At 38.8% G+C, this 21,735-nt stretch overlaps 1 protein-coding gene across 4 annotated transcripts in view; it reads left to right on the top strand.

Moving 5' to 3' along the window:
- Positions 1-833: 833 nt before the first annotated feature.
- Positions 834-21,735, top strand: part of LOC147178172 (deoxyribonuclease-1-like) — a 37,865-nt gene continuing 16,963 nt past the window's right edge. The window contains exons 1-5 of one of the 4 annotated variants that reach the window (XM_086068200.1): positions 836-1,098; positions 5,313-5,477; positions 5,550-5,638; positions 8,395-8,406; positions 20,975-21,058. In XM_086068200.1, the coding sequence (XP_085924326.1) occupies positions 847-1,098; positions 5,313-5,477; positions 5,550-5,638; positions 8,395-8,406; positions 20,975-21,058 (602 nt within the window). In that variant the 5' untranslated portion in view covers positions 836-846. Of the gene's footprint in view, positions 1,099-1,507; positions 1,643-5,312; positions 5,478-5,549; positions 5,651-8,394; positions 8,407-20,974; positions 21,059-21,735 lie in introns of those variants that run through there. The other 3 variants (XM_086068203.1, XM_086068201.1, XM_086068202.1) reach the window with 3 other exon arrangements.

Genomic DNA, 21,735 nt, shown 5'->3' with positions numbered 1-21,735 from the left:
TACTGGAGATTTTTGCCGTGGCGAAAGTGGATGGGAAGGATCGTGGTCCTTATTAAATTGAGGGGAACGTGTCCCCCGCGTCCTCAGTGCACCTTGGCTTTTGTTTAATGCGAGAGAGACGGAGCGACCAACTTACCGACGGCAGGCGCAGCGGTGAACACCCTGGCTTTGAATGTCTTCAAATAAGAGCGTAATTTGTAATTTGGCGCCCCCTCCACTAGATGGCACCCAGTTTGCCTATGCCTGCAGGCAAACTTCAAAGTAAAATCCGCCAAGGGTGTTGCATTGGAGTAAATGTATAATTTAGTCAGCTTTATTTCTTGTGGTGGCAAAGACGGACAAGCGATCGAGCTCTACTTCAACAAGGAGGCGGCAGAACAAGTCAAGTGACGTTTACATTTGTCACACACACACACACACACACACACACACACACACACACACACACACACACACACACACACACACACACACACACACACACACACACACACATATATATATACAGTGCTGCTCAAAAGTTTGTGAACCTCTTCCGCAATTTGGACTTTCCAATTGTTTCAACCTGATTTTGTTGTTCACGTCACTTTAGTCTTACCCAGGTGAACCCATACAGGTCAGTCATGCTGAGAGGAAGAGAAATCTCAGGGGACCTCAGGAAGCACGATATATGTCAATGTCCATGTATGCACTTGGCACCAGGACACCCTTGGCCGCAGTTCGATAATCGACTTCGTCGTGTCATCAGATTTGCGGCCGCATGTTTTGGACACGCGGGCGAAGAGAGGGGCGGAGCTGTCAACTGATCACCACCTGGTGGTGTGTTGGCTCCGATGGTGGGGGAAGATGCCTGTCAGACCTGGCAGACCCAAACGTATTGTGAGGGTTTTGCTTGGAACGTCTGGTGGTCAGAAAGCGTTCCAAAGTGGGAAAATAATACAGGCAGTGAATGCAGCATACCTGGAGGGGGCGTGCCGTGTTGTTCCACTGCTGAGTCAGGAAGTTGTGAACAGGTTGGGAGACAGTTGCGATAGCTGCCACCCTGTCAAGTCTTCGCTTCTTTTGCCCGACTCGCTAACACCTACCAACGCTGAACAGGTAAGAACACCCCGAGCGTCATTGGCTTGCCTTGGCGTCTACTCACTTAATGCTCTGACGGCAAAAACAAGCGGAACAAACAAAGAAAGAGCAATTGTCCACCTTAAGGTGTCGCATTCGTTTTTACTTGTTGTATATTGTCTAATGTCTTTGCTACAAACTACCTTTTATGTAATTTCCATCAAAATACAAGTGTGAACAAATGCACGCAAACATTCTCTGCTGAGCGGAGCAACAAGGGAGCGATTCATAGTTGAATTCTCTGTAGCCTATGTTAACGGATTACACGAGGTCAATTTAAAATTTAACTAACAAGTCCAGGTTGGCGTCTACAGGGCTAGATCGGGACTATAACTAAATTAAATAGTAACAACGAGTCCTATTGTTGGCTAGCTGTTGAGGAAGTGGCCTGCGCAGTAAGGGGGCATAGGTGTGATCGACACAACTATGTTGCCGAACAATGGAACTGCATTTGCAACTGTTTAGATATTTGTGTGTGGGGGGACAAACAAAATCTTGTAACTTTTGAAGAGCTTCAACGCAGGTAAGGGGCTAGGAAATGCATTGTCAATGGGGTGGCCCTACAAAGACAAACGTGTGTGCGTGTGCGTGTGCGTGTGCGTGTGTACTTGTACATACTACATTGTGAGGACCCAAAATACGTCTTTAACCAACAGATTGAGGACATTTTTGTGAAGTGAGGACATTTTGACTGGTCCTCATAACTCAAGACCTGTTTTTGAAGGTCAGGAGTTTAGAGTTTAGGTTTGAATTGGGTTATGGTTGAGGTTAGGGTAAGGAATGGGAGTAGGCAATAATTTTTTATGGTTGGTGTTAGGTGAAGGGGCTAGGAAATGCATTATGTCTATGGATGTCCTCACAATTATACAAGTACAAGTGTGTGTGTGTGTGTGTGTGTGTGTGTGTGTGTGTGTGTGTGTGTGTGTGTGTGTGTGTGTGTGTGTGTGTGTGACAAATGTAAACGTCACTTGACTTGTTCTGCCGCCTCCTTGTTGAAGTAGAGCTCGATCGCTTGTCCGTCTTTGCCACCACAAGCCCGAACACGCTTGCAAGCGCCGTTAGTCACCGTTGAGCTTTCACACTAAAATTCATCCACCAAATTACCAATGTGTCCAATAGGTGCTTAGACTTAACTTGCAACCTCCTATACATTTTTTGCCATGGACCTGAGCAGTCATGTGCAGAACCGTTAATGCTTTATTGTGAAGCGTGATAAGTACTGATACACCTTTTTTTGTTGTATTTTAATAAAGTGAGTACATGTGGACAGTCAGCCCAGTTTTTGCTCCCTACTTGGCTATCCAGTAGCGCCAATCCATAGCTGTGCCTGCACGGCCCAAACCATCACACGTTACAAGGCTGGAGTCCTACATGTTTTAGAGGTTTCCTCTCCCCCAACACACCTGATTCAATGATCTGGATCATTATCAGGATCTCTCAGAGTTTGCTGATGAGATGATTATTTGATTCAGGAATGTTAGAGGAGGCAAATCTCTAAAACAGGGGTGGGCAAACTTGGTCATTGAGGGCCAGAGTCCTGCTGGTTTTGGATATTTCTGTTCTCCAACACATGTGGTTCACATGATCAGCTCATCAGCAAGCTCTGCAGAAGCATTATAACAGTCTTGTTCTTTGGAATCAGATGTATTTGGAGCAAGGAATCCTCTAAAATCTGCAATGTGCTCACATATTCCTGTTTGGGAAACACTGCATTGGATGACCGAATCCAAAGTAGTGTTGAAGAGCCAGACTTGTCTGATCATGATGCTAGGCAGGCTGTGAAGCTTTGGTTTTCCCAAGGGGATGAGAGTTTGGAGGTCTCACAATAAGAGCTGGCCCCTCTGCATTGAACAAACTAATGTTCACATAAAAGCCATTTTTCAGTGTCTTCTTTTAAAGTAATATAAAATAATTGACCTGTTTTATTGCAGACAAATCTTGTTACAGTAAAATATTTTGTAGCTGTATGTTGAGTCGCTGTTAATCTTTACGTCATCTGAAACTACACTATGCAAATTGGGACAACTATTCATCAGCAAATACGGTCATGTTGTATCTCCCGCAAAAAGGGTGCAACCATAACATGTGTAGGGTAATATATCCAAGGACTATTTTATTTTATTTTTTTGTAGTCATACACATTTCCACAGGACATAGCACAACATACACTCCATGAGGTCCCAGGATAGCCCACTAAGTCCCCAGACTAGTGAAAATAACACAAGATAAAATATGATAAAGAGGGTAATGTAATGCTAAAGTTTGAAAATGAAGAATAAAAATGCAAGAGGCTTGAATTTCATGTGATATTTATAAGGTTATTATACTTGACAAAAAAAAGAATAAAGTGTGGAGGGATGAATGGGCGTAAAGTTTATCATAGTTTTAAATAGTTGAGTTTTAGTAGTTGAAAAAATATTAAGTTTTAAAATCAACGAATAATCGTTTTATTAATCGTGATTTCAATCTCAATAAAAAATAATCGTGATTATTATTTTCACCATAATCATCCAGCCCTAATAGTAAACAAATTTAAACATAGACATATTTCTTCATCTTATGATCGGTGATCGGAATATTATTTTTTTTATCCACTGATTGGCGATTGTGATCGGCCCCAAAAATCCTGATCATGTAAAACTAATGCATTACAAATGGTTAAAACAGTGTTTTTAGTTTTTTTTTATATACTATAACATACAAAAGGCTTTGATACAGCTTCTGGTCGCTTAAAGCAATGGTAGTTATTACAAGAAACGGCCAGCAGGTGGCAACAGTATAAAAGATTAGCCAGGGCCATGTAGCAACAAGCGCTCTTCTTCAGTGTTTTAAACAGGTTTGTGAATAATGATGAAACTTAGCTATATTCTAATGCTAATTGCTGCAAAACGGAAACAAATACAAATATCCTGTTTTTTCCAGATGAAAGAAGAGACTCTAATCTTTCTTTTGGTAGGTAGTCCATGTTTTTATACCAACAGAACAGAATATTCTGTGGACCTTGCAAAATCAGTCAAAATCAAGTAAAACAAACGGGAGTGAAAAGGGTTCTTCAGTGAAAATGGCTGGGAGTGAATGAACTAACAATCGTTATTATAAAGTGTTGGCAAAATGTTACATTTAACTTGATTCAGAGTAAGAGCAAATGCCGTTTATTATTTGTCTGTGTAGATTCTCAATCTTATATTATTGTGACTAGGCATAGGATGTGATAGATAGTCTTCTTACATTGTTGTTTTTGAGACAAAAGTCTGGTATTTTTTCCCCCTCCTTCTTTTTCACCCCCCCCCACCCCCCACCCACCTTAGGTAAACCCCGCAATGTAAAAATAACCTGCTGCCATGTTTCACCAGAAGCAAATAAGAGTTCATTGTCTTGCTCAATACAAAGATGTAGCCATAAGTATTTCCCCATATATTTTAAAGTATTTCAATTCAGCTATCGTTGAGTACATCCCACAAGACTTATCTAGCTTAAGAGAAAAAAAAATAGTTAAAAACATCTACTGAAAAGTGTTCCTTCTATCTTTCACGTTGAGTAAACGCGTAATTTTTTACAACGTGGTAAGATGTGCACAACATTACGGTGTGTTCATTTGAAAGTTGTACTTTAGAACTCGCAACACTGTAGAACAAAACTCAAGTGTGACTAGAGTGTTACGTGATGACAGATGTTTGCTTTGCTGAGTTGGAGATCCGACTTCAGCAAGCGGGTTGATTAAAATTGTGAGTCAGTTACAAATTCAGCATTTTTTTTTTGTACCTTAAATGCATCAGTAGTTGGAGCACAACATAGGCTTCTCAGGCTCTATGCCCATCCCAATGGAAGAGGAGCATAAATCAAGAGATTTTTGCTGCCTTATGTGGCGAAAGTGGATGGGACATATTGTGATCTTTTTGAAAGTGAGGGGACGTGCCTCCCCCGTGCCCAGTGCCCTCTGTGTCCAAATGTCAATGACTTCATGATAGTTGAACTTGATAGGCTGATATCAACAACTCATGTCACTACATTTCAATTTAAGCGAGCAACTAACTCTGTGACAAGATCGATAAAATAACGTGACTTGTTTTGCTTGAGTTTTCTGCATTAAACATTACTATGACCTTTTTTTTGTTTATTCTGGCCTCACTACCATTATATATGACCCGACTTCTTTCAAGTGCCACAAGGTTCACGTGTGTTTTGTTCCACAGTTGATCATGAGGTGGCGTGCTCCTTACCATTGTCTCTTGCTGACCTTCCTGTGTGTGGTGGTTTGGGGCGGGGCCATCTCAGCGTTCAGGATCTGTGCCTACAATCTGCAGAAGCTTGACTCACACAAGGCGTCAAACAACAGAGTGCTGCATACTCTCACACGGGTGGGTACCTTACACATAAACACATACTCGCACACTTACTTTTTATGTTCTAAAAAGTGTGCATTTATACAGATCTTGTCTCGCTGTGACATCACACTCCTCCAGGAAGTAATGGCTTCTGATAGCTCCTCCATCAAAAGTCTGCTGGCAGCACTCAACAGGTACAGTAGAAGGTACTGATTTAAGCCAAACTCACTTGGACTACCACTTCCCATAGTCACATTCCTTTCATTCGGTTAGCGGCGTAAGCTTATGTATGCGGGCCCCACTTTGCCGCTGTTACACGCACTTTGGTTGATGATTAGGTAGGTACAACCAGGTTCCAAACGGGAAGAAGCTTGGAGAATGGGGAGTGAGGAAGGTGGCGTATTTTGTAAGTATATTTCATTGTTTAAGGTTTACCGCCGTTGAATCGTGAACCAGTACAGCAATAGCATTTAGCATTAGCTAAAGTTTTAGCACAATCACCGGCCACCTGATTGACTGGCCAATGTAGCCATGTTCATACATTATGCCAAAGGAGAAAGTGGAGCCCTTCCTCTTATCTGTTGTGGCATGGTGCTAAAGCAGCTATATTCATATCCGCGATTAAAGTCATGCGAGAAATGCGGGGTGAAGCAAAATTTCGTCTTTGGTCTGAACATAATATTGTCCAAGTAACAGTGACGAGATCAAAGAATCCTTATCTGCTTTAATGAGCCATCTGCAGTTTCGCTGTCCAGGTTTGTGTGTGTAAATAGAGGGGTCGTCAACCCATGGCTCAGGAGCCACGTGTGGCTCTTTCATTCTTCTGTTGTGGCTCCCTCTGACTTTTGAAAATGTTGCATGAGGATTCGCTTGTGTGTGCACCTGAAGGCTGTGTGATGTGCGAATAGAGAGTCAGCGTGTGTGCGTGGTGGATGTGCGTTGTCTTAAAGGGAGAACGCGGAAGTGATGCCGTGAACGTGAGTGTAAACAAGTTTATTAGAAGCGAAGAGGGAATATGTGCTAAATAAAAAGAACCCCTGTGGATTTTTTTGTCTGACTATCGGACTCCAAGTTTGTTCATTTTTAAATCAAATTCTAAAATGGAAGATTATGGTAAATATGTAACATTACAAATAAAATGTTCTTAATATTTTAGTCGTCCAAAATATAGGTCACATCCGCCGATGTGCCACACTCAAATATGTTTAAACCTGGCATACCTCATGTCAAGCACCTCAAAGAAACATTAAGATTTCAGAACATCTATTCTCGGACTTTAGAAACAAAGAAGAAATCTTTCAGAAAACAAGAGACACAAATCTCTGCACAAACTGTCGAAGATAGCAGATTGGAAATAGTCCTTCTCACTCAGAAGAATGTTGACTGCACACTCCAGTACACGCGATGGAACACAGGAGCAGACTGCGGATTTTGGTTTGCGTTGTTTCAGCACTGGTGGATAATGTTTTAATGAGTTTGGATTTTTGCCTCTTAACTCATTTGCTCCCCAAAACGTATACACATGTTCTATTTTAAATATTGCCATGGTCCCAAAAGTTTTGATGTTTTTTTATGCTAGAGCATACAGAAGGCTTTGATGCAGCCTCTGACCTAAAGAGGTAGCTTAAAGCAATGTTAGTTATTACAACAAAACAGCCATCAGGTGGCAGCAGAGTTTAAGAGATCAACCAGGGCCATGTTGCAACAAGCTCTTTTCCCCAGTGTATCCAACAGGTTTGTGAATAATGATGAAACTTAGCTATATTCTAATGCTAATTGCTGCAAAACTGAAACCGATACAAATATACTTTTGTTTTCCTGATGAAAGAAGATACTCTAATCTTTCTTTTGTGCAGGTTCTATGTTTTTATAGCAATAGAACACAATATTCTGTGGGTCTCGCAAAATCATTCAAAATCCAGTAAAACAGCCGGGAGCGAAGGGGGTTGCTTCAGTGCAAATGGCTGGGAGTGAATGAGTTAAATACGAGGAGTGTGTGTTCACTGTGATGGGTCAAATGCAGAAATACAATTTTGTTTACACATGTGTACATAACAGAAAGAAGGATCTTTCACTTCCTCTCTGAAAATATTAGAAGGATTAGGCTTTCCATGGCTCACTTACAAAAGAATGAGGATTTTCTCTAATGCCAGATTGGCTATTTTTGACAAGTAACTAAGATTTGAACACAATGCGTTCCGAGAGGCTTTTTGTACGATGATTTTTTTTACGGCATTATAAATTAAAGGGGTACTCAATCACAAATCAACTTTTTATGTTCGGTTAAACTGTATAAATGTGTGTCTACTAAAGATGTCCACATGTCCTGGTCATTATTTGACATTTTAGTGCATGTTTGTTGAAAGCTGAATTTTGAGCAAAAAGCATCTATGTGGTGCCATCTTCAGGTCAAACAGTGGGATAAACACAATTGCAGAGACCACCTACGTCACTTCTTGAATCTAACGTAGTCATTCTGCCACCGTGGTGTACTAGGGCTGTCGGTATCAAATCTTTTTAAAGTTGATCATCCTATTGATTATTTCATCGAATAATCAAACAATCCAGCCCCCACCCCCAATATGTTTTTGTTCATCCACTCAGGTTGAACATGAGTTAAATTTATTGGATATAACTACAAATTATTTATTATCTACTAATTATTATCTTTTGTGTATGAGTATGATTGAAATCCCCATCCCAATCCCAATATTTATTACACAGCTCCAGAGGTTATTTTTCTGTCAGAGGGCATCCCAGTCACTAGTAACATATTTGCAGCAGAAACTGTTGTACCTCCTTACCTTGCAACTGGAAAGGCATAATGTGATACTGTTGGTGTAGTCCATACATTTTGTCAGAATACAGTAAGGGCTATGGGACCCAGAAGGTGATGGTAGTGACCTTCAACCCTGCAATGATGTAATGTCTGCTTTCTGACCCTCAACAGGAAAACTCAAAGGTATGATGGAATCTCCAAGCATGCGTCGTCGCAGCTTTCACAATGAGCTTTATAATCCAATCTACTAATCTGATTGGCTGCGATTGCATAAATCACATGACCTGCCAATGCAACATATCAGCAGACTTTGAAGCTGTCAATCGTGTGTTATAAGATGTGTACTGCTAGACATCATAATTGTACTTTTTCAAATTAGGAGCGTGTGTGTGTTTTGTCTTTGCTACATTGTGGGGCCCATACACGTGTTTTTCCAGGTTTAACTACCATTGTGGGGATCGACTTGAAATTGTGGGGACATTTTGGTGGTCCCCACAAGTTCAGACCTCTTTTTGAGGGTCAAGACTTGGTTTTAGAGTTTAGGTTTGAATTGGGTTAGGGTAAGGAATGGGGGTAGGCAATTATTTTTGATGGTTGGAGTTAGGGGAAGGGGCTAGGAAATGCATCATGTCATTGAGATGTCCCCACGATGATACAAAGACGTGTGTGTGTGTGTGTGTGTTTGAGTGTGTCTATTTGAGTATCCTGAGAAGAATGATATAAGTTTCTATTATTATAATTACTATTAGGGATGCACGATATATTTTTTTTCAAGCTGATACTGATAAATCCCTATTTTTCAAGACCAATAACCAATTTCTTTTTGTTTGTTTTTATTTTGAGTTCGGTGTAGTTTGTTGTGTGTAGAGGAAAGAAATACACAAAGAATTGTCCTAATCAAATGTGACGCCACTTTTACAAAAACATCTATTTCTAGAATAGCATTTATTTATTAATTTATTAAAGAAAATATATTTTGTTGAATGGCATATCAAATGTAAACTTTAGCTATAGTTCATTTCAATATTAAGATGCCACGTGCATACAAATAGACATACTGACCTATGATTGAACTTGTTTTTATTTTATGTAATACAATGACAGTGTATATTAATTAGAGCTGTCAAACGATAATTTTTTAAAATCAGATTAATCACATTTTAGAATTTTCATTAATCATAATTAAACGCTTAATTAAAAAAGGCTTTTTTATAAATTGCCCGCGAAATTTGAAGAGCACCTGTTGTGTTAATTCTTTCGACATTTAATATTATGAGAATGTCAACATTTTTTGATCCACTGCACACACTCATCCTCCTCTTTTTCTAATCAGTTAATTACTTCAGTAATTTAAAATGGAAAGAAAAATGACCCCAGTAGTTTGACATGAACAAGTATTCTTAATGTCATACGTAAACATTTATTACATTTAAAAATGTAATTACATTTATTTCATGTAGTTATGTTTAATGCTCAACCTGTGCTACCTTTGACGTAGCCATCCGCTGTCAAGATGAAGGTTAATCTGTGGTCAAAATTAATAGTGTGATTATTCTGCATTAATACATGATTAATGTGATTAATTAATTAGTTAATGCTTTTAATTTGACAGCACTAATATTAACGAACATTTGCATTTAAATATGCCAATTATAGCCTTTGGCCAGTTTCTTTCTGTTGTCCCTTGGTAAGTTGATGTATCATTTTAAGAATACTTGTCTGCAGCTATCAAATTTTTTGGTATCCAAATATCCTACTGAAAATTCTATTGAATAATTACAAACGCAATAACAATGAAATTGGGACATGTGTATAAATAAAAACAGAATGGAATGATTTGAAAATTGTGTTCAGCCAATATTTAATTGAATGCACCACAAAGGCAAAATATTTACCCCAATTCCATTACTTCCTCTTCACCCTGCACCCTTTGTCTAGTTTATCTCTCCCTTTTCCCTTCTACTTTTAAAGGGGAGGCAAAGACAAAAAAAAATCCCTCTAGGAATGGGGTAGATGCCATTGACTTCCGGGTTTCACACAATCACAGCGTTGTTACCGGCCACTGATGGCCGCGTTCCAACACTCGCACCCCTACCCCTGCGCCCCACCAACCGCGCGCTCCCGCAGGGCGTCTCAACTCTCTGAAATCCTTCGGACAACTGAGACAGACACATTACATACTCGCACCCGCCGACGGAAACGCGCAACCTAGAGGCACAAAGGCGGAAGCGCAAGAATTGGGACGCGGCCCACAAGTTGCAAACAGGAAACGGAAACAAAGCTGATGTGTGAAAACCTTCCGTGGCATATACCCCATTGGGAACATACTATCCCTATCCAATCCGCTACACCTCCCAACCTTGTCACCGTTCTAGGCAACGGCGACGTGAATAGTACAAAAGTACAAAAAAAACATTGTGATTGTCGTTCAAATATTTTTAGAGTATGATTTGGGCATAAGGGTGGGAACCTCTGGGTACCTCACGATGCGATACAAGGCTCACGATAACGATTATCTCATGATATGACGATATCACGATTATTGATATATTGGTCAGGTAATAAATCCACGATAATCTTTTGATAAAACTACTTAAGACATAAATAGTTTTTTCTATGAGAAAATAGTTTATTTTTGTACCATCACTGAAACAAAATATTAAAACTGGTGTCTTCACAGTGAATACTTAAGTGTATATTTTTTTTAAGCAAATACAAATGTCTTCTTAACAGACCACTTCCTGTGAACAAATTTGTGTCCTTCTTAAACACTATTGTCATGCAACATGTCAGTCAGTAACATAGTGACTTGTTTCATTTTATAAACGGTGACAATTTTTGTGTGTGACATTGCAAAAGTAAATAAATAAAATTACTTAAATATTATATCCAAATAAATCAATATTAATATTCCTCAGAAATTGTGTGCTTTAAAAAGTCGAATCATAGAATATGTTTTAAAATGTTACGTATGCAAAACTGAGTCAGTTGCTGGACAGATAATAAGTCTTACACAAGTAAAAGTAAGCTTATGAGTCTTCTTCATCTGAGGACTTCAATACATTTCCCCGCCACTCTTATGAGGTGCTCCCCCTAGCGACCTGCCAAGTAATTGCTCAATAAGTAATGAACAATGGAGCCATTACAGTGGCTTTATATTAATTACAAATATCGCGATGCTTGCATATCGCTAATGTATCGGGAGACAAAGTATCATGATTTATCGCGATATCAATATATCGTCACACTCCTATTTGGGCATATGTAGGGATGCGCATTTAGTGTGGATCGATCACGTCTTTGGGATGACATATACAGTAGCCTATGTCTTTTTATAGAAGTCAGGCCAGGCAGTGGCAAGTTTTATTTATTTATTTCATTAATTTGGCAATGCATCTGCTTAGTGCTGACACTGCGTGACCTAGTGGCGAACTGTAACTTAGTGATGACAGAAGCGCGGTTAAAATAACGATAACGAATTGACGAACTGATGATTACAGTTCTGGTTTGGCTTGAAATAATGATGGATTGATGACGATGGATGTTTGGCCCGGCCGCTGGAGAATGACTAATGATGGACCAGCAAAATTTACTGACAAGCCCACGTCTGGTAGGCACTTCAAGCTGTGCAGAATCATTAATATAATTTAAACTGCCTTTGAGAGGTAATCCGATGGCTCTCGTTGCTAGCCGCCAATGCTGAGAGCAGGCACCATACAATAAAATGTCATCGTAATTAAATCTTTTAAAGGCCTCTTTATACTCCCGCGTTCGTGCGTGCAACAACTGCCGCATTGTGTAGTGCCGTAGCTCTGCGGCCCCTCTGCGACACATGCCAAGCACAAGTCACAAATTGTTGCAGCGTGTGGAATGTCGCACGGATCTTCTCGTGATTGGTCCGTTTAGTCGCATGTTGTGTGATGACTTACTCTGTTTGCGATCGCGAGAGGTTATTCACGATACTGAGATAATATACTCTGAATGATCGATGCAAACAGTGAAGTCTGTTTTTTGCGAGGCTCTCGTACATTACTCCATACAGAGATCCTAGTTTAAAACACGCACTGATAACTGTGTTTTCATGAAAAGATAACGGATAAAAACTGTCTCCGAATCGATTTGTCCTAGTTCTGATTGATCTATACCGTCTGTCTGATGGTAGCAGCCAGCAGCTTGAATACATAAATTTCTCCATGGCGTTTTGACATTATTTTCTTTCTCTCCAACGAAAATTCCATCGTGTATGACATACAGTTGTATCAAAAGTCGGGGTGCACTATATGTAAATTTAATTTAGAAATATTCCTATTCAATAAAGCCCTGTTGCTGAGCTTCCCGAAGGCCAAGGTGGCCTGCCGGATGCAGTTTAAAATGTTTTGTTCGTTTGTGCTGCTACGGTTTAATAGATATTACACAGTTAAATGTAATAACTGACCAACAGCATAAAGAAGACTTTTTGCAGCATAAATGAAAATGGCAGCGGCCAAATCAGCAGGTGCTAAGTTGCTAATGCACTTAAATAACACTGCAAGATTTACGTGAAACTGCTAACTTCGATGGCATTTTGACCACAGATAAAGGGGAAATAAATCCAGATTGTACAAACTTGCAAAACCTTTGTATGATCACATTTGCAAAACTCACCTGTGTTAAGTGCCAACGTATCAGCATACTCAAAGAGTTGGAAAAAAAGCACTCCTGACACATATCATACAACCTGTCCATCTTGTGCATGTATATCATGTCCTTTTCATCAAAGTGAATGTGAATTCTCTTGGACAGAAAGTAAGTACACCCATTGCAAGTAATAGGCTTCAATACTGCCACAGGGTATAGTCACGTGACGTCCAAATCTCTATAGTACAACTATTGCACAACAATACTTAACCATATTTGTCTTTGAAAATGTACCAGTGGGTAAAATAGCAAAGCTTGTGGTAAATATGTTAAATGTTAAACCACAGTTGCAGTAAATATGAATTGAATAATTTTTCATTTATTGCTTACTTAGTTAATGTTGACTATACTATCTGTACGTTGTCATAAAAAAAATGCACTTTCCACATCCTTTTGGATTGATATAGTTTAGTATATTGTTAGTTTCCACTTTCCACTCATTATCGTATCTTTATCGAGATATGTCATGAATATCGAGAAAACACATTTTGTCCACATTGGCCAGCCCTAATTGATTATCGTGCATCCCTATGTAACCATTATTATCATTATTGTTGTTATTATCATTAACAATCATAATCCTCATCAATATTTGGCTTCATTTAACCCTGTCCCTGACTAACAAGCTCACTAACAGCAGCCATGCTGATTCTACTCAGTGATTGGTTGATGAAAGGGCTTGACCTGTAATTGGTTAGTGCAACACTTGCATGTGTGATTGTCTATTGGACCAATTGTGGACTTTCATCCCCTGTCAGGGTGGGGGGTACGTGTGGTGGTGATAGGTGTTTATGACAAAGAATCATGTCATCATGTGTCAGCGTTTCGTTTCCAATAGGTAACAAAGGATGGGGAAGGTGGAGGGGTCTCCTGCTGCAAGGTGCAGTGGTTCTCAAACTGGGGTACAAGGACCCCCGGGTGTTTGTGAGCTTTAAATTGGGAGTTTGCAAAATGATTTACAATAAATTATGTTGCATTTTTCTTTGATAAATAAGTTCATACCTACTTAATTGAGATCAGTGCGCCAATGAAACAAACCAATTACTGTAAAATCCCGTGAATAACACACACACATATGATACGGCTATGGCCCCACAAAATCACCCTTAAAAAGCAGTTTTCCTTACTTTACACACGTGTATATAATACAATCCGCTAATTTTCTGGTGTCCTTTATTACACTGGCCGACAATTATTTATTTTTTTAAGTGTCAAAGATTTTTTTTAAGGATGCTAAAAAAAAAAAACTTAATCACGCTGACATTGTTTTATACTGCACCTGTTGCCAGTGTTTAGCGGCAGGTCTTGCATTAGCTGCTAGCTGTGTTACAGAAGTGTCAGATAATTGAAAGTATGACATTTAAAAGTATTTACAAACAAAAGAGTGAAAGACATTTAAAAGCAAAGTCAAGAAATAAAGCAGCATACTGAAATTACTAAAAGAGCCAAAAACATGATTTTAAAAATTATTTGAAAGATCTTAGTCACTAGTATGGGGGAAAGTTTTTAACCTGGATGTAAAACAAAATACACTTTATTGCTATGTTTTGAATCTTTTTTTGTTATTATTATTCACTCCGATAACACTGGTCAACAAATTTTTGGCGCCATGAAGGTTTCAAAAGTTTCAGGGTATTTTGCATTACATTGTTTTCGCTGAATCAGCTATAGTTTCTGACATACTCCATATTTTTGTTGAACAGAAAAAATATTGACATTGGTATTCTCTTTATGTGACAACTTTAAGGCTCTCTCTTTTCAAGCATGTTCATATACAGTATTCTTTCATTCTTGATGCAAAAATTGTGAAAGACGGCAATCGTTATCACAAGAGCCTTCTACAGTATATGCAAATAGTGTTTCATGTGAAAATCAAGCAGAAATTCACAAAATTAGGCAATATTAGCAGCAAACAATAAGCTTGTTTCACTTATTAGAGCATAAACGAACATTTTTCATAGCCCCAATTAATTAAGGCCGTATCCCACTAAGAAGCGAACATTGCCGAACGTAGCAAATATTGAATTCGCCAACTATATCAGGTTGTCGCCTCTGTTATTACCGACATTTTGCAATGTTTTAGCGGCCTTTGAGACAACGCGTGAATGTTTTGGAAGTTGGTGCGCAAGAGCCCTCGGGATCTCCTGGAGAGACAGTTGAATATGGAGCACCCCATATAAAAAGGTGCGCTTTCCCTAACATTCAATTTTCAACTGTCCTCTTGCGAAAGATTTCAAATTGGGTGAAATGAATATCTGGCAGGAAGAGGAACAACGTAATGCTGCTACCATATGGAGGACCAAAAGTGCCAAAATTAAATAAATGAATACATCACTAAATAATTAAATAAATGTCATTAATTAATTAAATGTTTCATTTATTAAATAAATATTAAATTAAATCAATAAATGTGTTATTAAATGTCATTAATTAATTAAATTGCCTATGATTATTTGTATGTGTGTGTATATATATATATATTTCTCAATTTAATTAATTATTTCATTGTCACTGTGTTGCGGTGTTTCATGAATTTATTTTATCTGTCAAACTCACCCATCAAAGTTTGGTGGGCAGGTCCTAACACTTGATTGGTCACCCTGTTCACCAAGTCAAGGCAAATCCATTTCAGAACAAGAAATTGATGAGAGTAGCTAGTAAACACAATTCGATAGGCTGGGAGGCGGTATTCACCTCAATTAGTGCGTTACCATTAGACTCAGATTTACGCTCTCATGAGGTGCTTTTTGAGATGTGTTGAAATCGAAGTCACTTTTTTTTGCATTTCTTGTAGTCATGTGACCCCGCCCAGTAAAAGAAAGAAAAGGAAGGTGGAAGTACAGGGCCACTTGCTTTTGTGTCGGAATTGCTTCCTGAGTCTTATTGAGCCAAGGCTGCCGCGGCTCCATACACGCATACTATTTATTCTCGTGACGTTCATAAGGAGCCGTTAGCGTGACGTGACCGCCTACAAGAACCGCGAGATCTTGCGAGAGTCGAGGCAGGACATTACAAGAACTACGCCTCAGAAGCAAATCACTCTTCAATGGAAACACCTACAAGTCAAAACTGTACTTTAGCGAAATAGTAGAAATATCGCTTTTATTTTTATGTTGGTTTTGCACAATAACAAGCCTCGGTCACTATATCAGCAAAAAAAAATCCACCACTGTAGCTGACATATTTCTAACCTCTTCAGGCCGAAGCAGTCGATTAGACAAGATTTGAGTGCATCAGCCCCGCCCACTTACTTTGACGGGCGAGTTTGACAGATAAAATAAATTAATGAAACGCTGCAACACAGGAATATGAAATAAATAAATATAGAAATAATTATATATATTTATATATGTAGGTAATTTAATTAATGACACATTTATTTAATTATTGGTTTATTTAATTCCATATTTAATTAATAAATGACATTTAATAATTTCATGACACATTTATTAAAATTTTGGTTTATTTAATTCCATATTTAATTAATGATTGACGCATTTAATTGTTTCATGACACATTTATTTAATTATTTAAAGATTTATTTATTTAATTTGGGCACTTTTGGTCCTCCATAGCTACCATTAAACAGAACTTTGTCTGGCTGCTGCTGGAGTTATTGCATATTAATACTACTTTACTATATGCCACATATATGTATTAAAATCACAATACCACAACAATATAGTAAATCAGGGGTCCCAGCCTTTTTTGATTTGTGCACCCCCCCCCCCCCCAAAACTGTCAAACTGACCCAACTTTGTTTTCATACAAAAATTGAGTAGTTTGGTAATTAACTTTGGTCCACCAGGAGCTATATGAAGTGAGGATTTGTTGGTGGTTAATGGGACACGTTATAAAAGGAAAAGGCAGGATGGAGACGAATTTCTTCCTAAACATTACTCGTCACACATGGCAGCTACAGAGACAACACTTCCTGAACCCGATCAGCTAACTAACACTAAACAATCAGAAGCTAGCAGACTTTAGGTACATGTAAGTGAATTACTGAAGCAATTACCATCTCCGTATTTGAAAACCTGACCGAAAAGTATTGGCACAAACATCCGAGTACGCTACGTGTATTTTTCCCAAGTTTCTGAGTTTTTTTTTCTCGCACATTAGCCACTTTTTCATGTCACAAATCTACAAAAAAAATTCTCATAAATTTGTGATTTTTTTTTTCTCTCTCTCACAAATCTGTAAGTTTTTTTTCTCCTAAATTCGTTTTTTTCTCGGCAAATTCGCAAATTTGAGAATTGTTTTTATATTTGCCACATACATTATATAAAGTGGCAAATATAAAAAAAATTATGAGAATTTTTTTTCTTGCGAATTTGCCACTTAATGTCATAAATATGTGTTTTTGCTCTAAATATTACCAGAAAATATGTTCAACACATGTCTCAAAGATAGATTCTTATATTGTTTTTATGTTTTTGAAATATCATGTGATGACTTTTGCGTATTCTTTTTGAATCACCCCGTTTATGGGCTTGATATATTGATGGAGAAAATAAGAAACATAATAAAGAAAGTTGATGCATACTGTATGTTGTGTAAATTCATAAAATGTAACACAATTTTTTAGGGGGGCAACGTTCGCTGCTCAGTGGGATAAGGGCTTTGGCAATTGATTTCAAGACGTCAATGGTAACAGTTTGTCCAGCATACCCGTATAGCTGCCTCCATGTAAACTCTATCTGTGGCCTCACCCTAAACTCAACCCAACACCCAACCTGTTGCTAGTGCGCATGACCCGTTCACTACAGTGCATGTACAGAAGTGCAAGGTATGCTACTCCGACGGGTATGCTGTTTTGTTGGGACAACGGCAATATAAAACACTCCAAACACAATGAGTCCGTCAGAAAAAAGTCAAGTCAGCCGTTATGCCGTGATGGAAACAACTTCAAAGTGAAAGCGTACCAAGACATTGATGTCAATATATTACTGTATTTGAGAAGATTTTATTTTGAAGTTGGCTGCGTGTTCCATCATGGATAGATAGCATGAGAAATTGTTGCTGCTGCTGCCTTGACTGTACACTGTAACGCGTGGTGGCTGATCAGCCGTGGACGGCGCAGTGGGACAGCAAAAACGGGAGAGCAACAAAATAACTGAAAGTCCAAAGGTCCACTTTATTAAAATAAACCAACTGGGATCGGCGCCCCCACGCGCTACAATAATTCTGTGCTTCTACGGCGTCAAAAACATTGACGAACGACCAAAACAAAAAGCGCTGCACATGCACACTAAAAACTGGCGAGCAACTTTTTGAAACAAGGTGTACCAGTAAACTGCTATAAAATGTTTTTATTTTGTGTTTTTAAATGAATCCGTGTATAATAAAGTGGGATGATTTTAGATAATTTCTTATGGGAAAAAATGCAGTATTCACGGGATTTTGCAGGAGGTCATCCCTACCTTAGCTTTGGGTCATTTAAAAGCTCTGTTGTGATTATGACTTAACACATAAAGCTAACATCCCTGCATGCAGCATTTGGAGCTCTCATACGCTTTTCTCAAGTAGATTAGTATAAGTGAGGCAAGGTGACCTCGGCAAGATATTCAGGTCAAAAGTTCCCAACGTGGTTAAACACTGCATTGGCAACAAATAAATGGGCACAATGTCTTTGCTAGTGTTCAAGTCAAATCATCTTTATATAACACTTTCAAACATCCGCAGATGCAGGACACATAACATAAAACGGTAACAATAATATAATCATACCAAGCCAACAAACCTTGTTTTCTTCCTACATATGTTTTGATGTTTTAAGCGGTTATAGATGAAAGAGAGATTCAGTCTCCTTTTAACAGTTGATCAGAGACGTCATGATGACAGCATGCATGATGTCACACACGTCTGCTACAAACTAAGTTTGAGAGTAAACAAACAGTTGCAGTAGTTGCATAAAGAAAGAATGGTTCAATTCTCCAGTCCCATGTTTTCACTTCACTTGCAGGCACTGAACTCTCCTTTCTCTCCACACCTTTATTTTGCATTGATGTTCCTCATCGTCAGCTCCACCCGACATTAAATTTGAAACACAAAAGTCAAAATCAAATAAAAACTATCTATAAATCCAAAAATATAATAACTATGGTCTTCGGTGGGAGCACTCTAAAATACATATTTTAGTCCAAATGTCAGTCCAACAGACACAGTTATTTGTCCAAAATGCACATTTAATGGTCTATACACATTTTCTAGGTTTTATATATATATATATATATATATATATATATTGGACTAATAACTGTGTCTGTTGGACTGACATATATATCAGTACAAAGGACAGATATCTGTAAAGAAACTGTGTAGGATTAGAGCCATCTAGTGGTGAACTTAAATTCATCCATCCATTCATTATCTGAACCGCTTATCCTCACGAGGGTCGTATTCTTTTTAAAAACCCACTAATATACTAAAGTGTACATATGGTGCTCAGAAGGAGAAATATGCATGGCTTATCAATAAAAATTGCCGCATGCAAACCATGTCCTGCTACTTGTGTCTCCTCTAACCTCATGATCCACAAGTGAGTGACTGTGAACTAATGTTACATGCGGTATATCTGACCCTAACCCTAACCCTAACCAGATATACCGCATGTAACATTAGTTCGCCGCCACTCACTTGTGGATCATGAGGTTAGAGGAGACGCAAGTAGCAGGACATGATATATATATATATATATATATATATATATATATATATTTATTTTATTTTTATTTTTTTATTTTTTTTATTACATTTTCTTGAAATCTACTTGGGTGGTGGCCAGTTTACTTGGGTGGCCCAAGTATTAACATGGTGTGGGAAACACTGACATAGGCTGTGTCGCTCCTTACAGGAGGCCGACATGTTTCGCCATTGTAGTGATTGGTGGAAGGCTAGTGAAGCATGTTCACTCTGCACCGTAGTATGGACCTTTTGCACGTGACATCACAGCCCTCATGGGAACGCCCCCTCTGGGACACTGGACGGCAAAAGAGCCATATTGTAACCATTGAATCTCATACAGCATAAAGTCCTTTGTCTAATCGATTAACTTATAAAATAATATTTTCGGTCGATTGTACAGACAGACAAAGGAGTAAACTAAATGTTGCTTTTTATCGCATACCTACTAATGTAGACAGTAGATAAATGTTGTAATTAGTAGAAACATTTTCATACATTTTACTAGTAAACGTACACTAACAAAGATTGTAACAGAGGTGTCGAATTGCGTGTTTCAAATCACATTAACGAGTCAGATAGTTGGCGTCCACTCCAACTGCACGAACACACAGCTTAGTTTTAAAATGAACCTTCTTCAAAACTATTAAGTGCATTTGACAGTTTAATAATGGGGGATTTTGTCTTTGTGCTTTGAGTTTTTCACTCTGGAGCAGGAGTCATAGTCATGAAATGACTGCATTGCATAGCTTGCCACTACAATAGTCATTTGTTCCATGCTAGTAAACATAGTAACATAACATCATCACAACGTTTCAATATAGAACGGACTATGTAAAAATAAATCAGTTGGCATGATAAACAAGTTTTACCTTTGCATTACGAGGTATATTGTCCTCCGGTGTGAGGGTAGCATCTCGTCCCAGAGACTCGCCGGCAAAGTCGGCGATTTGATTAACTTGGTAAAAACAGCATGCAACAGAAGTTAAGGACTGTTTTCAAACTAGCGATCTCCAACTAAAGTAAATATCGCGCTCTATGAGTCCCGACTAAATGTGCAACTTCGACTGACAGGCGACCTTTGTTTGAAGTAATAGATTCCATGGCTCCATGCGCAATAATAACTTTTAATTTGTAAAATAACAGTCACTAAGTCGCTCCAGGTCATGTCTACTTCCATTCAACGATCATTTCCTTCCGCCGTCCGTCATAGGGCAGTCACGTGATCACGTGACGTAGGTGCAAATGGTCAATACGTGCTTCATTTAAAAAAAACATTTTTAAGATTTATTTAGTGAAGAAGCACACGCAGCAACAAATGGTGATGTGTACGTGTGAGACAGTCATGTGGTTCCTGCTGAGTTCTTGTGTTTGTTTGTGTTGTTTGGAGATATGAAGGTTACCACTACAGTTCAGTGTCCAGCTCCAGTCTGGGGAAGCCTGATGACCTGCAGAAGTACGTATTCATCTACAGGTGAGATACTATCACTGTTTTCCATAATGCACCTCCTCATGTTTAGAATGTGAAGTTTTTTTGTTTGTTTGTTTGTTTTTTACCAAAATTAACCAGACATACAGTCGGGGCCAAAAGTTTTGAGTGACACAAATCTTAATTTTCACAAAATCTACTGCCTCATTTTTGATGGTGGCAATTTGAATGTACTCCAGAATGTTATGCACAGTGATCAGATGAATTGAAATTATGTTCTAAGCCCCTAGTTGCCATTTATCGAATCATCAAGAACTTCAAAGAGAGAGGTTTAGTTGCTGTAAGAAGGCTTCAGGGCGCCCAGGAAAGTCCAGCAAACGCCAGGACCGTTTCCTAAAGTGGATTCAGTTGCAGGATCAAGCCACCACCAGTGCGGAGCTTGCTGAGGAATGGCAGCAAGCAAGTATGAGTGCAGCTGCAAGCACAGTGAGGCAAAAACTTTTGGTGGATGGCCTGGTGTCAAGAAGGGCAGCAAAGAAGCCACTTCTTTCCAAGAAAAGCATCAGGGACAGACTGATATTCTGCAAAAGGTACATGGATTGGACTGCTGAGGACTGGGGTAAAGTCATTTTCTCTGATGAATCACCTTTCCGATTGTTTGGGGCATCTGGAAAAAAAGCTTGTCCGGAGAAGAAAAGGCGAGCGCTACCATCCATCCTGTG

This window comes from Leptonotus elevatus, chromosome 2 (genome assembly GCF_054856555.1).
Source record: "Leptonotus elevatus isolate MCC_2025b chromosome 2, RoL_Lele_1.0, whole genome shotgun sequence".
NCBI classification, from domain to species: domain Eukaryota; kingdom Metazoa; phylum Chordata; class Actinopteri; order Syngnathiformes; family Syngnathidae; genus Leptonotus; species Leptonotus elevatus.
This window is presented reverse-complemented; position numbering and strand designations above follow the sequence as displayed.